Source organism: Poecilia mexicana, unplaced genomic scaffold, assembly GCF_051168715.1.
Source record: "Poecilia mexicana isolate PSO_F unplaced genomic scaffold, ASM5116871v1 scaffold_19, whole genome shotgun sequence".
NCBI classification, from domain to species: Eukaryota; Metazoa; Chordata; class Actinopteri; order Cyprinodontiformes; family Poeciliidae; genus Poecilia; species Poecilia mexicana.
Window position 1 is genome coordinate 16,917,025 of NW_028263388.1, and position 12,657 is coordinate 16,929,681.

The 12,657-nt window shown below is 38.2% G+C and overlaps 1 protein-coding gene across 1 annotated transcript in view; it reads left to right on the forward strand.

Annotated features, from left to right (window-relative positions):
* Positions 1-11,630, forward strand: part of LOC148153682 (neurexin-1a-like) — a 43,191-nt gene extending 31,561 nt beyond the window's left edge. Inside the window, exons 4-10 of the mRNA XM_088001058.1 lie at positions 1,664-1,825; positions 4,705-4,776; positions 5,067-5,291; positions 6,690-6,837; positions 9,149-9,279; positions 11,260-11,544; positions 11,625-11,630. Coding sequence (XP_087857184.1) covers positions 1,664-1,825; positions 4,705-4,776; positions 5,067-5,291; positions 6,690-6,837; positions 9,149-9,279; positions 11,260-11,544; positions 11,625-11,630 — 1,029 coding nt within the window. The remainder of the gene's footprint in view (positions 1-1,663; positions 1,826-4,704; positions 4,777-5,066; positions 5,292-6,689; positions 6,838-9,148; positions 9,280-11,259; positions 11,545-11,624) is intronic.
* The last annotated feature ends 1,027 nt before the right edge of the window (positions 11,631-12,657 follow it).

A 12,657-nucleotide genomic window follows, 5' to 3' on the forward strand; every position in this document is an offset into this window, starting at 1 on the left:
GGTTGGTAATCTCTTACGCTTAAATAGCCCCTCTCCCCTTCTCCTTGCCAACCACGTTTTTATAACAAAATCCCTTTCCTCCCCTATTTCTATGATTTTTTTTTCACTCCATCACTTTGTGACTGACTTGTAGGCGTGCACAGATTGGCTCATCTCTCACATGCACGCAAATGTCGAGCCCCACCCTCCCTGCATGTCCTGATTAAGAAATCCTTCTCTGATTATTCCACAAATTGATTGAGAGGTTCCCCCTTCCCTCCTTTCTTTTATCCTCCTTTTGAATTTTTCGTCCTACGATCTGTCATGCATGTTCCTCATGGTGCCTCTGAGTCATGCAGTTCTTTGTTTTTTTATCTGCTGTGTCCTCTTTGCTAGTGGTTGCATGCAGAGAGAGGAGCAGGCTGCATGTCTTTTTGCTATTTATATATATATATCCGTGTGTGTGCGTGTGTGTGTGTGTGTGTGTGTGTGGAATGAGCCTTCGCCCTGCTAACACCTGTATGTACATCAATACGTGTGTTTTCTTCTGTGTGTCATCTCATTCTGACTCGCTGATCCAACAAACCCCCCTCAGACCACAAACTAACACCATCATCACAACTCACACAGCAACATGACATCATCACACCTACTAACAGCATCAAAAATCATTAACCCTGATCTCAGTAACCCACCACAAGTAACACCACTTTGCTTGCCAGCAGTGCTGCAACTAACAACTACTAACCAGTAAATAGCACTAACACCTGCTGTGTAGCACGAAGACGCCTGTGAATACCTAACTAACAGCTGCCTGGCTGGGCAAAATTTGCCTGGCGATGCTAACACTGTATCTTAGTGGGAAAGTAATGTGCTAGCAAGCTTTATAGCCAGTTTAACATGGTCAGTAATGTACTGCAGAAAATCTGAGTGATAAAACTAATTGCAGCTTGCATGTGACAGCATTAGATCTCTGTGACAGCTAAAAGCCCCTATAGAGGCCATTAGGCAGCAGAGTGAGCTAATTTAATTACAGGAGAACTAGAGTCTCTGTAGGTAAACCATTTAGGGGAAATGTTGTTTGTATACTAGTAAGTAAATCCTGCTGCATTTTCTCTACCTAAGCTGTACAGCAGCTTAGAAGCTAATCATAAGAAAACATTCATTAGTAAAGAGAGAAGAATATTTACTCTGGTTCTGCATAAAGCAGGACGGATTAGTTTGTTATATAATGTCAGTAATTTGCAGTTGAAGTTAATGAAAAACGTTGAGGGTACAAATTCAGTATCGGGTGCGCCAACGCTTTGAGTTTCAGCAAGTCCAAGTTAATCACACACAGAGTCACCATGCTGAATAATGGACTGACTGCTATCTCCAGTCTGAGGATGCCAGACCACATGGAGAAATATGGCACAAACACTATGGTAGTTCCAGCATCACCACAATCAGATCTGCTCAGTTTAACGTCACAGTCAGCACTGATCCAAATGCATTAAATCAAATCCCACCAGAAGCACAACCATCCCTTCTCCAAAACCAATCCGGGCTTTTCCAAACAGAAGGCACATACATTTGGTTACTACAGTAACGGGGGCTAATTTGGCTGGTCAGCGCCTAGCTAGCGCTTAGCGCTGCCTTTGGTGTGAGTATATAGCGTGTCCTTTCCCTGTGCTTTGTTGTGTAGGTGACGATCTCCGTGGACGGGATCCTGACCACGACGGGCTACACGCAGGAGGACTACACCATGCTGGGCTCTGATGACTTCTTCTACGTGGGAGGAAGTCCCAGCACAGCGGACCTTCCTGGTTCTCCTGTCAGCAACAACTTCATGGGTTGTCTCAAAGAGGTGCGATGCATGCTTAATGGTGTAAATACACACTCAAATTGTGATTGAAAACTGTGATAGTGGTGAAAAGATGTGGCTCAAAACATTTCACACCTCTGGCGGATTTTAGTTTACTGAATTACTTAGAAACTGAACATTTAAAAAAATATATCTCACGGTTTTCTGTAAAAATGCAAAAAAAAAAAGATCCTTCCAAAAGACTGCAAAAACACGAGACTGGGGCGCCAATGTACTAAACATAAAAGCAAACATATAGAGTCAGAGAAAACTAGATCAATGCATAATAATGTGTTGGAATGGCCTAGTCAAAGTTCAGATCTAAATCTACTTGAGAACCTCTGGGAGAATTATAAATTTAAGTTCACTGTTGCTCCCAACCCAATTTGACAATGACAGATGGATAGCAAAAATGAATGAAGAGGAACAATTACTCCCAATATATGTGCAAATATTCCCATTACTAAAATAACATTTAATTCATGTCCCTTCCTCTTTACAGTTATTGGCTATTTTATATTGGTCCATCATAAAAGGCCATTAAAATGCAGTGAAGTTTGTGTTTGTAACAAAACATTATGTGAGAAAGTTCTAAAATATGAATAGTTTTGCAAGGCGCTGTATTCCTCTTTATTCCCTTCATTAAAAGTCAGTAAACTATAACTTCTCAGCATAGCTTGTCTTATTTTATGCTTTCATCCTGCACAAATTTAAGTTTTCATAAAATAGACCTTTTTCTTATGCTTTGTTTCCTTCTACTGCTCTCCCCCTTCCTCTCTCTCTCTCTGTCACGCAACACAAACATTTCACACACATTATCTTTTAATACTCACACACCGAAATTCTTCCATTTGGCAGACTCACACAAACAGTCCCAGACACACACAACCCATCCAGCATCAGACAGAATCAGTGATGAGTGTCGTTGAGGGAGAAGATACAGCACTAAGCTCTAACATGCTAATTAGCTACGCCACAGAGACGCTCCATCCATCCGCTCTGCTTGAAATGGGCCACAACGCCGCAGCAGCAACGACTAGCATGACACACCGACGAGAACACACAAACGCCAATACATGTAGTCTTTTGCACAAATTTGCCCAGAAATGCAGAGAAAATTAAAACGATCAAACCAAAATGAGTGCAAACCACTTCTCTCATACATCGTCTTGCTTATGTAACACACAACCTGACTGAGTTTCCCTTTCACTCACAGGATTCACACAGAGGCATAAACAAACAACCCAACAAGCCGACAGATGATGTGCCAAACAGAGAGCTATCTGTATCGGCGCTGAATGCTCTCTGTGTTGCTTCATTAAGACTGATGGTGTTTAAACAAGACCGCCACAGTCAAAGTGAACCCTCCACTACCAAATTTGCATATTTAATACAATGATATGATAATCCATGTGAGCAAATTAAGATGTATGCAGCAAATCACACGCGTGAACAATCGCGGCTATAACAATTTTAAGCATTCGATGCGCCGCAGGCTCATTCTTCCGCACAAACACGCTCCCACATGCTAACACCACTTTGCAGAAGTTATTATTTTCAAGAGTCACCTTAGTATCACTGCAAACACACCCAAATGCCCCTGACGAGCAGTAAATGAGAAAACAGCGGTGGAAAGTCCGTGTTGTTGCTCAAAGGTCATATGAGAAGATCTGGTTTATTAAAGAGGAGCTTGTGTGAGCTTGTCCCTGTCAGCATCAGAATGCTCAGCACAGGCACACTCTTTACACTCACGCGGCTCAGCGATAATGCAGACTGTGTCGTAGAAGGGGGAACGAGAGAAAAGCAAAAGCAAAGAGGATAAAATTGAAAAACCTCTTATGAAAGTGGCAGGGTCAGGATGTTTCAGAGGATTCATCTGAAAGAAGCTCAGCGTGCTCTTAAGGTTGCTGCGTTTGAATGGAAATGCTAAAAAACATTTGAACTGGAGAAAAATGTGGCGATAGTAAAGGAATGCAGCGAAGCTTTGAGGTTTTCACATTTTCTTGTTTCACAATCACATATATTCTATTTAAATGAGTTTTTACGTAACAGAGTAAAATGATACATGGTTTTCAAATGTTTTCACCCCTTTTTACTCTGATACTGTGAAATAAAATCCATTTAACTTCAAAAATCAGAGTAAGTGCAGCTGTAGGCCTCAGAGATTTGACAGGGAGCATCAGAAAAGAAACAGCATCATGAAACTCAAGGAAGACAGAGTTGATTCAGACATAAACATATCCCTGTTTTTATAGTGGCCCAGTCAAAGTCCAGACGAAAAACATGTAGGAATATGTAGGACGTCTTGAAAATGTATGTTAACAGGCACCTTTTCTCCAATCTGACAAAGTTATTTCATAAATCAGAATGAACTCAAAAGTCAGTTTCTACGTGTAAAAAGCTGGTAGAGGCTGAAGAAACGTCTCTCTTTTCACAAATACACTGAACCCCATTGAAAACCTCATGGTTAATCCACCAAATATGGATTTCTGAACTTTCCCCGAGTTAAAACATTGGCATTGTTGTTGGTAAATTAATATAAACTTGTTTTATTTGCATTATTTGAGATCTGAAAGCACTGCATCTTTTTTGTTTTTTTGACCATTTCTCATTTTCTGCAAATAAATACAAAAGTTTTACTTGGAATTTCGGAGACAGGTCAAAACAATGTTCATTTTACTGAAACATTAAATAAACATTCGAAGTGGTCTCAATTTTTTTATTTCAGATTTATGCTCAATTGTGTGTTGGGTTATCATAAAATCCTGATATTATACACACACGTACATTTTTATGTTTTATGTATGACTTACTTCTTTCTCACTTCATTCACTACTAAGACCATTATTAAAATCTTGTTTTTCCATTTTCTTTCTGTGAAGGTGGTGTACAAGAACAACGACGTACGGTTGGAGCTTTCCAGACTGGCCAAGCAGGGCGACCCAAAGATGAAGGTATTCTCTTTTAGCTACATTAAACGATGCATTATCCTCTTACACACTGAACATGTGCACTTTTTTGTCTCATAACCCCCTGCCACGTCCCATGAGTCTTTAACTGTAAGGAATTCAACTAAATGGGATTACATTTGTTAAAGGCACTCAACCTCTTTGGTCTTTTACTCTGTTCACAGCTGGGAGCTGGCTTCATTTCAGCCTCAGACTACAAAGGAGCCGTTTTTGGCCTTGATTTTTCTAAATGTCTCAAACCTTTTTACATCTTAGTTTTTCTGCAACCTTCACAGGTCAGTGGTGTGGTGTCCTTTAAGTGCGAGAGCGTGGCAACACTGGATCCAGTGACGTTTGACACCCCAGAGTCATTCGTGGCTTTGAGCAAGTGGATGGCGAAGAAGGCGGGATCCATTTCGTTTGACTTCAGGACCACAGAGCCGAACGGGCTGATGCTTTTCAGCCATGGAAAACCCAGACAACAGCAGCGCAAAGACCCCCGCACCCCTCCTACCGTCAAGGTGAAGCTAACAGAGCACCACCAACTTTAAACTAAAACAGATTAAAACCATGAATAGCTAATCAAAAGACGATGCTTGAATTTAATTGCTCGCCAATCAAAGTGAAAACCTTTGTGCTTTATGTTGAACATCAGTTATTTTTTTTCCGTCTAGTTAAAAATTTGAGATTGAGCCCTCAGAAATATTTCTTTAATCATTTTTTGTATGTGAACTGAGTTCTGGTTTTTTAAAGACATCGATAGTTTTTAGGTTTTAAAATGACAACTTGTAGAAAACCGTGAACTCTGATTCATATTTGTTTTTTAAACATATATGCAGGCAGAGATACAGTTTCCTCCACATTGGCAAATATGCTAAAAGAAAACTTAAAATAGATTAACCTTTTTCTAAAGCATCCACCTTGGAAAATGTAAAAAAAAAATAAATCTATGTTAGGGAATCACACTTCTACAATTCCTCCAAATATAGCTGAATGATATTATTGCAGTGATTATTACCCACAGTGTAATATTGGCCTTGTTTCATAATTTTCTCTAGGTTTGTAGAGGATGTGTCCACGGGGAAATTGTCCACGCAGCTATTTTCTCCATGTATAGATTAAAACATGGCCGTATTACAACGTTTCTGCATCAAAAATTCTTCCTTTTCATCTTTTTACAAGCTTTTAAACTCTGTTCATTATCAAAATTAGATGTGTTAGATATTGTGAATGTTATTTATAAATATGTAACTTTTGAAAGATATTGTGCATGTGAGACGACTGGGTTACAAAATTTTTTTTTTTTTAAAGTTGTCTGTGTGTTTTCAACTGAATTAGGATTATTTTTGCACCTCTGAATCCACAGATTACATCCAGTTTTCTCAATCAGGTCAGATTTTTATTCTAATCCAATCTTCTGACTAAATTGATGACATTTTGTGATATTATCAGTTAATTTCCGTTACTATTTCTCATCCAAAAAAGGTTTTAGGATTAAAAAATTTGTTTTCTATCAGAATATATTAATTAAACTTGGATTTCTGTAAATTGAATAAAAAACACTGATAAGGGTAAGTACATGTAAATTGAACATTATGTCTTCATCTCTCCTCCTGCTCGTCAATCATTGATCCCAGATTATCGGAAAATCAATCCACATGTGAGAACAAGTTGTGCATTTTGATGCTCATGTTGCATCCAGAGGTCAGAAAGTTGACCTGGTTGAGCAAAACCAATGTGATTTTTTTGATTCAGCGCATCAAAATGACCCTAAATCAGTTGAAAAACTCAGTTTTTTGGCCAGTGCTATCAGTTTAGACTTTAGCAGTTTAGACTTTTTGCTCATACATGCAGCTTTACATATTCATTAATTCTGCTGTTTTCCCAGAATGTTAACAATTTTTATGTTAATTGTACAGGTGGATTTTTTTGCCATTGAAATGCTGGACGGTCACCTGTACCTGCTGCTGGACATGGGATCTGGGACCACAAAGACCAAGGCCATCGACAGAAAGGTCAATGACGGGGAATGGTATCACGTTGACTTCCAGAGAGACGGACGCTCAGGTAAACTTTCTCTGAAAGGTGACGTAAGCATCAAAACAATTCCCACGTTTTAATCACTCATAGCTCCTAAATGCACCTGAAGCTTTTGCAGGCATTTTATTCAAGACAGTGACCGCATTTGACCTAAAACAGTATTTTATTTTATTTTATTTTACTTTAAAGTATTGATTTATATCATATCATATTCATTCATACCCTGGTGATGAAAATACTGCTGATTAATGAAGTATATATTTCACTTGTATGATGTCAGAACAGCTAAATAGTTTTCTGTTTATCTTGGACGATGACATTACAACAGGTGCAAGATTTGATCTGATCAGCTTAGATTTGTAGACTTAAGGTCAGAAAAACAACTTTTAACTCATTTTGACTAAGTCTGATGCATTTGAGCTTTATTGCATTCTAGCCTTTAACAAACCGTTTTAGTTTTTTTTTTTTTTTAGGAGAAATTTGATTTAAAAAAAAATAGATGAGCTCAAAAGAGCTCAGATCAGCAGCTTTATGCCTTTTGTGATGTCACCACATTGACTTTTTAACATTTCTCCACTAAATTGTAAAATAAATTAATACAAGCCGGCCATGATAACTTTCTACAGATAAAACACCATATCAAACATAAATGTGGCTAATTTTAAAGAAAAGTCTTGCTGGTAACTTTAATTTATTTCTTTAAGTGTTCTTTAAGAGAGCCTTGGAAAAACCGAAGGTTTATTTTAATCAGCTTGTTCATATGTTCTGCGCAGCCTTGCACTTGTGTAGCTATTGTTCTACCTCTGTGTTAATTATAGACTAAAAGCCTTCAGTAGAGGCTGCCAGTGTTCTTGACAGGGGTCTTGTTTGAATGTTGTAACTGAATAAATGTCTGAAAATAAGGGAATTAATGATTTATTGGTGGCACAATATTGAATGTAGCACTTTTAGCCCAGCTGGAGTTGGCAAATATAAAGAAAAAGCAAAAACGAAAACAAATAGTCACTCTCTGTTGTAGCGCCATCACTTCATCTTAGCATGGGCTTATTTAAATGGTTTTATGTGCTCCAAAAATACAACATTATTAACAGAAATATGCAACTCATCTTCTATTATTACTCTGTTCTGCCACAGAAATGGAAAAAGTCTCCCATCTGGGGTGAGCGAAAACATTCGAATGCATCTCTGATCCTTTTTGTTTACTTCAATTGACAAGATTAATTAGTTTTAGGCTTTAGAAAAAAACATAAAAAATGTTTAGATTTATTAAAATCAAAGTATTATCAACTACAACCACCGTCGTGGAAATGTTTAGGTTAAAAACTGAGATTTCAGTAGTTAACTAAAGTGCTAAATCACAGGCTAGAGCAAAAAAAGGAAAATCAAACAAAAAATAGTTCAGCAAATATTTGATTTTAGGCACTTTAACAGTTGTTGAATTGCACTGTATACTTAATAAACTATTGTAGGGCTGAAGCGAGTAATCGGATTAATTGTGATGAATCAAATATTGAAATAATTGTTAACCAATTTAGAAATAGATTAATTGTTAACTGGAGTGTACAGATTCAAAAAAGGTCATTTTGTGAAATAACAACATAGTCAGAGCTGTTACTAAACCAAAACTGTACAAAATATATGTACATTTTGCTTTTAAGGTGAAAAAAAAAAGGTCTGTAAATATGCTCAAAGCTACTCACGCGGCAAAGTTTTAGCTTCACCAGGTTCAAAAACTGTAAGCTAAAACTAATTTTTGTCACTAAAATTTTTATTTTTTTACTTAAAAAGGGATTTTTATTATTTATTTACGTATTTGCATTTTTTTTAATGTATTTATAATATTGTATAAATAGGCTGAAGTGGTTAAATAAAAAATCTGAAGCATTTGCCTTTGTAGGAAATATTTTGCATTTCTTAATCAGATAAAAATGCAAAAAAAATGATCTGACTAATAAATAAATTGTGACAGTAATCAATATGATAATTAATTATAAAAATAATCTTTAGTTTCAGTTAAGCTAATTAACTAAGCTGCCAATATTTTGGGTTAATAAAGTATTTTCTGTTTGTTCTTTACTAAAATAACTTAGTAAGGTGCACTAAGACTCGCAGAAGGTGAAATTATTGAATTATTATTAAATTTTTTACTCGGCACATCCCAGCTTTCAGGGTGATGACTAAGGCAAGGGATTTTAATTGCCTCTGACTATAACAGTGATGTGTGGGTGATGATGAGGAAGAGAAAGATTGACGCTGGTGATGATGACTCTGTAGATTGCGATGCGAACGATCGCGCTGAAGGTCAGCAGAGTTCTAAAGGTTGTTTTGTTGTGCACAGGAACCATCTCGGTGAACAGCGTGAGAACGGCGTACACGGCTCCGGGGGACAGTGAGATCCTGGACCTGGACGACACGCTGTACCTCGGAGGACTTCCTCAGGATCGCGCCGGACTCATTTTCCCCACAGAGGTTTGTGTGTGGCATATTTAATTTCACAGCCAGCAGCACAGGAATCTTTTCTTCAGAGAAAAGAAGGCGTTTAGATATGATGGGAAGTTGGATGAAGCTAAATGCCGGTTAATCCTGGATCAAAAGCTCGGAGGCCGAAAAAGATTTATGTTCATCTTGCTGCAGGACAACGACCCTATACATAGAGCCAGAGGTACAAAGGGAGCGTAGATCAAAGAATTTCACGACTGCGACTTGCCCTGACCTAACTCTAATCTAACTCCAATCAAGGATCGGTGGCAATACTTAAAACATTCTCTCTCCTTCCAATTTAACCGAACTTCAAAAAAAGGGCGAAACTTTCAGTCTGTAGATGTTCAAAAAACTTGTGGTTTTAATTGCAGCAAAAAATGGTTCCACAATCATCGACCGGGCTAACGACAAATGATCAGCACACTTTTTGGATCAAATACTTTGAGAACCACGTATCGTTTAGTAAAGTAAAATGCATTGAAGGTTATGGTGGTAATGCTAGAAAAATGTGAAAAAGCTGAAAATTTGCGAGGTTCTCAATCAATCAATCAAATTTTATTTGTATAGGACATTTAAGCAGCAAGGCATTTCAAGGTGCTTTACATAATTAAAATAAAAACAGCATGTGAAAAAGAGAAAGAGATTTAAAAAACATAATTAAAACGTTAACAGTGAGAAAGAGACATAAAAAGCTGTAGGACTTTAGTTGAGACGCCGTCAACTGGGACTCCAACCCTTTGTACTTTAGTCAAAACGCCATAGCTAGTTGATTAACATAAATAATTTAAGTTTATTTGAAAGAAAAGATCTGGCTGGAGTCATTGGACTCTATATTGATCTGCCTGCTTTGTAGTGTTTTATTTAACTTGCCTCATCCAGTAGGCAAACAAGCAAAAATAGGCATTTTCGATTTTTCTCAAATCACTTTACCAATAGGTAATTATTTGTCTGATTAATTTTTAATTGGTTGGACTTTTGTTGCTCCTTTTTAGAGGTTAAGCTTTGGGAAAAAAACAGTAGTCAAAGCTATGCAAAGATGTGCTGCATCATTTAAGGCTCATATCAGGTGATTTTTTTGCTGGATACTTTACTCAGATTTCACAGCAAAGCTGCATTTATGCCTACATTTATAAAACATAACACAACTGGGCTGATAACTCAAATAAGGTAATCTAAAATGGATACAAAAATCCACCCTATCAGCTGAAAAACACTGCGTTCTAGGCTCTGCATTAACCAGAAGTTGATTGATGATGTGTGTTTTTCTTCGTGGCACTTTGCTCGTACGTGATTAATGGCAGAATTAACCATGATGGTTCTGATAGATCCACAGTGCTTTAAAGTGACGCCTTCTCCCACCTGCAAAGAGTCCCAACTTCATGAAAGAAGCTCACTCTGCACTAGAATCCACTCATTATTTCTAGGTAGTTTATGCACAGGTGATAAGCAAAAGTGTAGAATCGGTTTTGGCTGTATTTTCTTTGCATTACCATCCTGCTGCAAATTCATACTCCTTGATTTTCAATCTACTTTGCCAGATCTTCTATTTATATTCTGTGGATGCTTTTAGTCTCCTTGGCATAAAACGTACCGTAAAATCTAATTTAAGGTTTCTCCAAAACCAGCTTAAAAGGTCAAATCACCCCTCCATGAAATGTTTCTGACCTTTTGCAACTCTAATTTTCACACAAAGGTAAAACAACTACTAGAGATATATGACAATTTTTTATTAATCTTGATTAAACCGCATTACTTTTCATGCGTCAACAGGAGTAGAAAATGGTGTACAGAACCACACTGACCCATTCATTAGAGCTCTCACCTTCACATGTACAAAAATAACCAACAAATATGACAAAAATATGGAGGAGCTACACCCCTAAGAAGAACTGAAACATGTTTATAAATATGCAACAAAAAAAGAAAAGAAAAACGCACCGCAAACAAAAACGATCGTTTGTTCTTCAGGTGTGGACAGCCCTGCTGAACTACGGCTACGTAGGCTGCATCAGAGACCTGTTTGTGGACGGGCAGAGTAAAGACATCAGGCGGCTTGCTGAGGCCCAGCGGGCGGTCGGAGTGAAGCCTTCGTGCTCCAGAGAGCTGCCCAAACAGTGCCTGTCCAACCCCTGCCAGCACAACGGCAACTGCAGGGAGGGCTGGAACCGCTACGTCTGCGACTGCTCCGGTACTGGATACCTGGGGCGCTCCTGTGAGCGAGGTGAGAATGACGAGACGCTAGCGAGGAAGGCGGTGAGAAATAAACTCTTCAACCGGACTCTTGGCAGGCTGTTGTCACGCTCACCGATGACAAACCCTCTTTCTCACAATAGGGATGAGTCAGATAACTAAAAACAGCCTCTAAACACCAACATTTTGTGAAAAATATTTCAAATGTCATGATGTAAAATGCAGCCGTAATGACAGATATGTCATTTGTCATCCTGAGAATGATGCCTATGGAATGAGTGACAGAAGACGGATGACAAAGGGCAGAAAAGTCAGAAGTAGTCAAGTCAGAAACACCCTCATCCACAGTCGAAAATACATTATGATCATCAGTTATACTGGGCCGTAAAATCTTTATTCATTATACCTTTGAGTTATGCTTTTATTCCTTTAAAAGCCCCATCCTAGCAGATTACATCAGCATGACAGTACTCGCTCTGATGTGCTAAAAAGGCACGCTCATAAAAATTTATGGTAGATAAAAATGTGACTAAAGTCCTTTTCAAATAAAAGAGCTGAAATGGAGTTTACCCTCAACTACCTCTCTTCTGATGCGGAGAGGAGGGCAGAAGAAGAGCGCAGTAGGTATGCAGGCATATTGGTAGAACGCCACTCAAAGTGCCTTACAGAAAATTACATAAATATAAACACATAAATAGTAAAATGACATTTAAAACTAATTAATAGGCAAGAAAAGATACATTTAACTATATTCTACATACGTCAGGTGCTAAGGAGCATCGAAATTAGACGCTGCCTCTCTTTCTTTAGTTCTGGTCCTGTGAACACTGAGTGGTCTCTCTTGACTTGAGGGGTTTAGATTAAGGATTACTGACCAGTAATTAGATTTCAAAGTCGACCATTTTCAAACAGGGAGCCGGTGCACTTACTTAAGGTCTGCTGGGATCTATGTCCCTGTTGTCAACAAACAGGAGGAAATTCTGACTCATTCCACTAATTGATGTTTCAGACACACTTTGTGATTGATTGTATTTGTGTCCCGATTAAGAAATGCAATGTTAGAACACATATTTCAAGAGATTTAGCAGTTCTTCATAATCTGAGCTATGTGGAAGATCTTAGATTAGGGGTCTGCGATTTGTGGCTCCGGAGTCGCAAGGGGCTTTTTGGACCTTC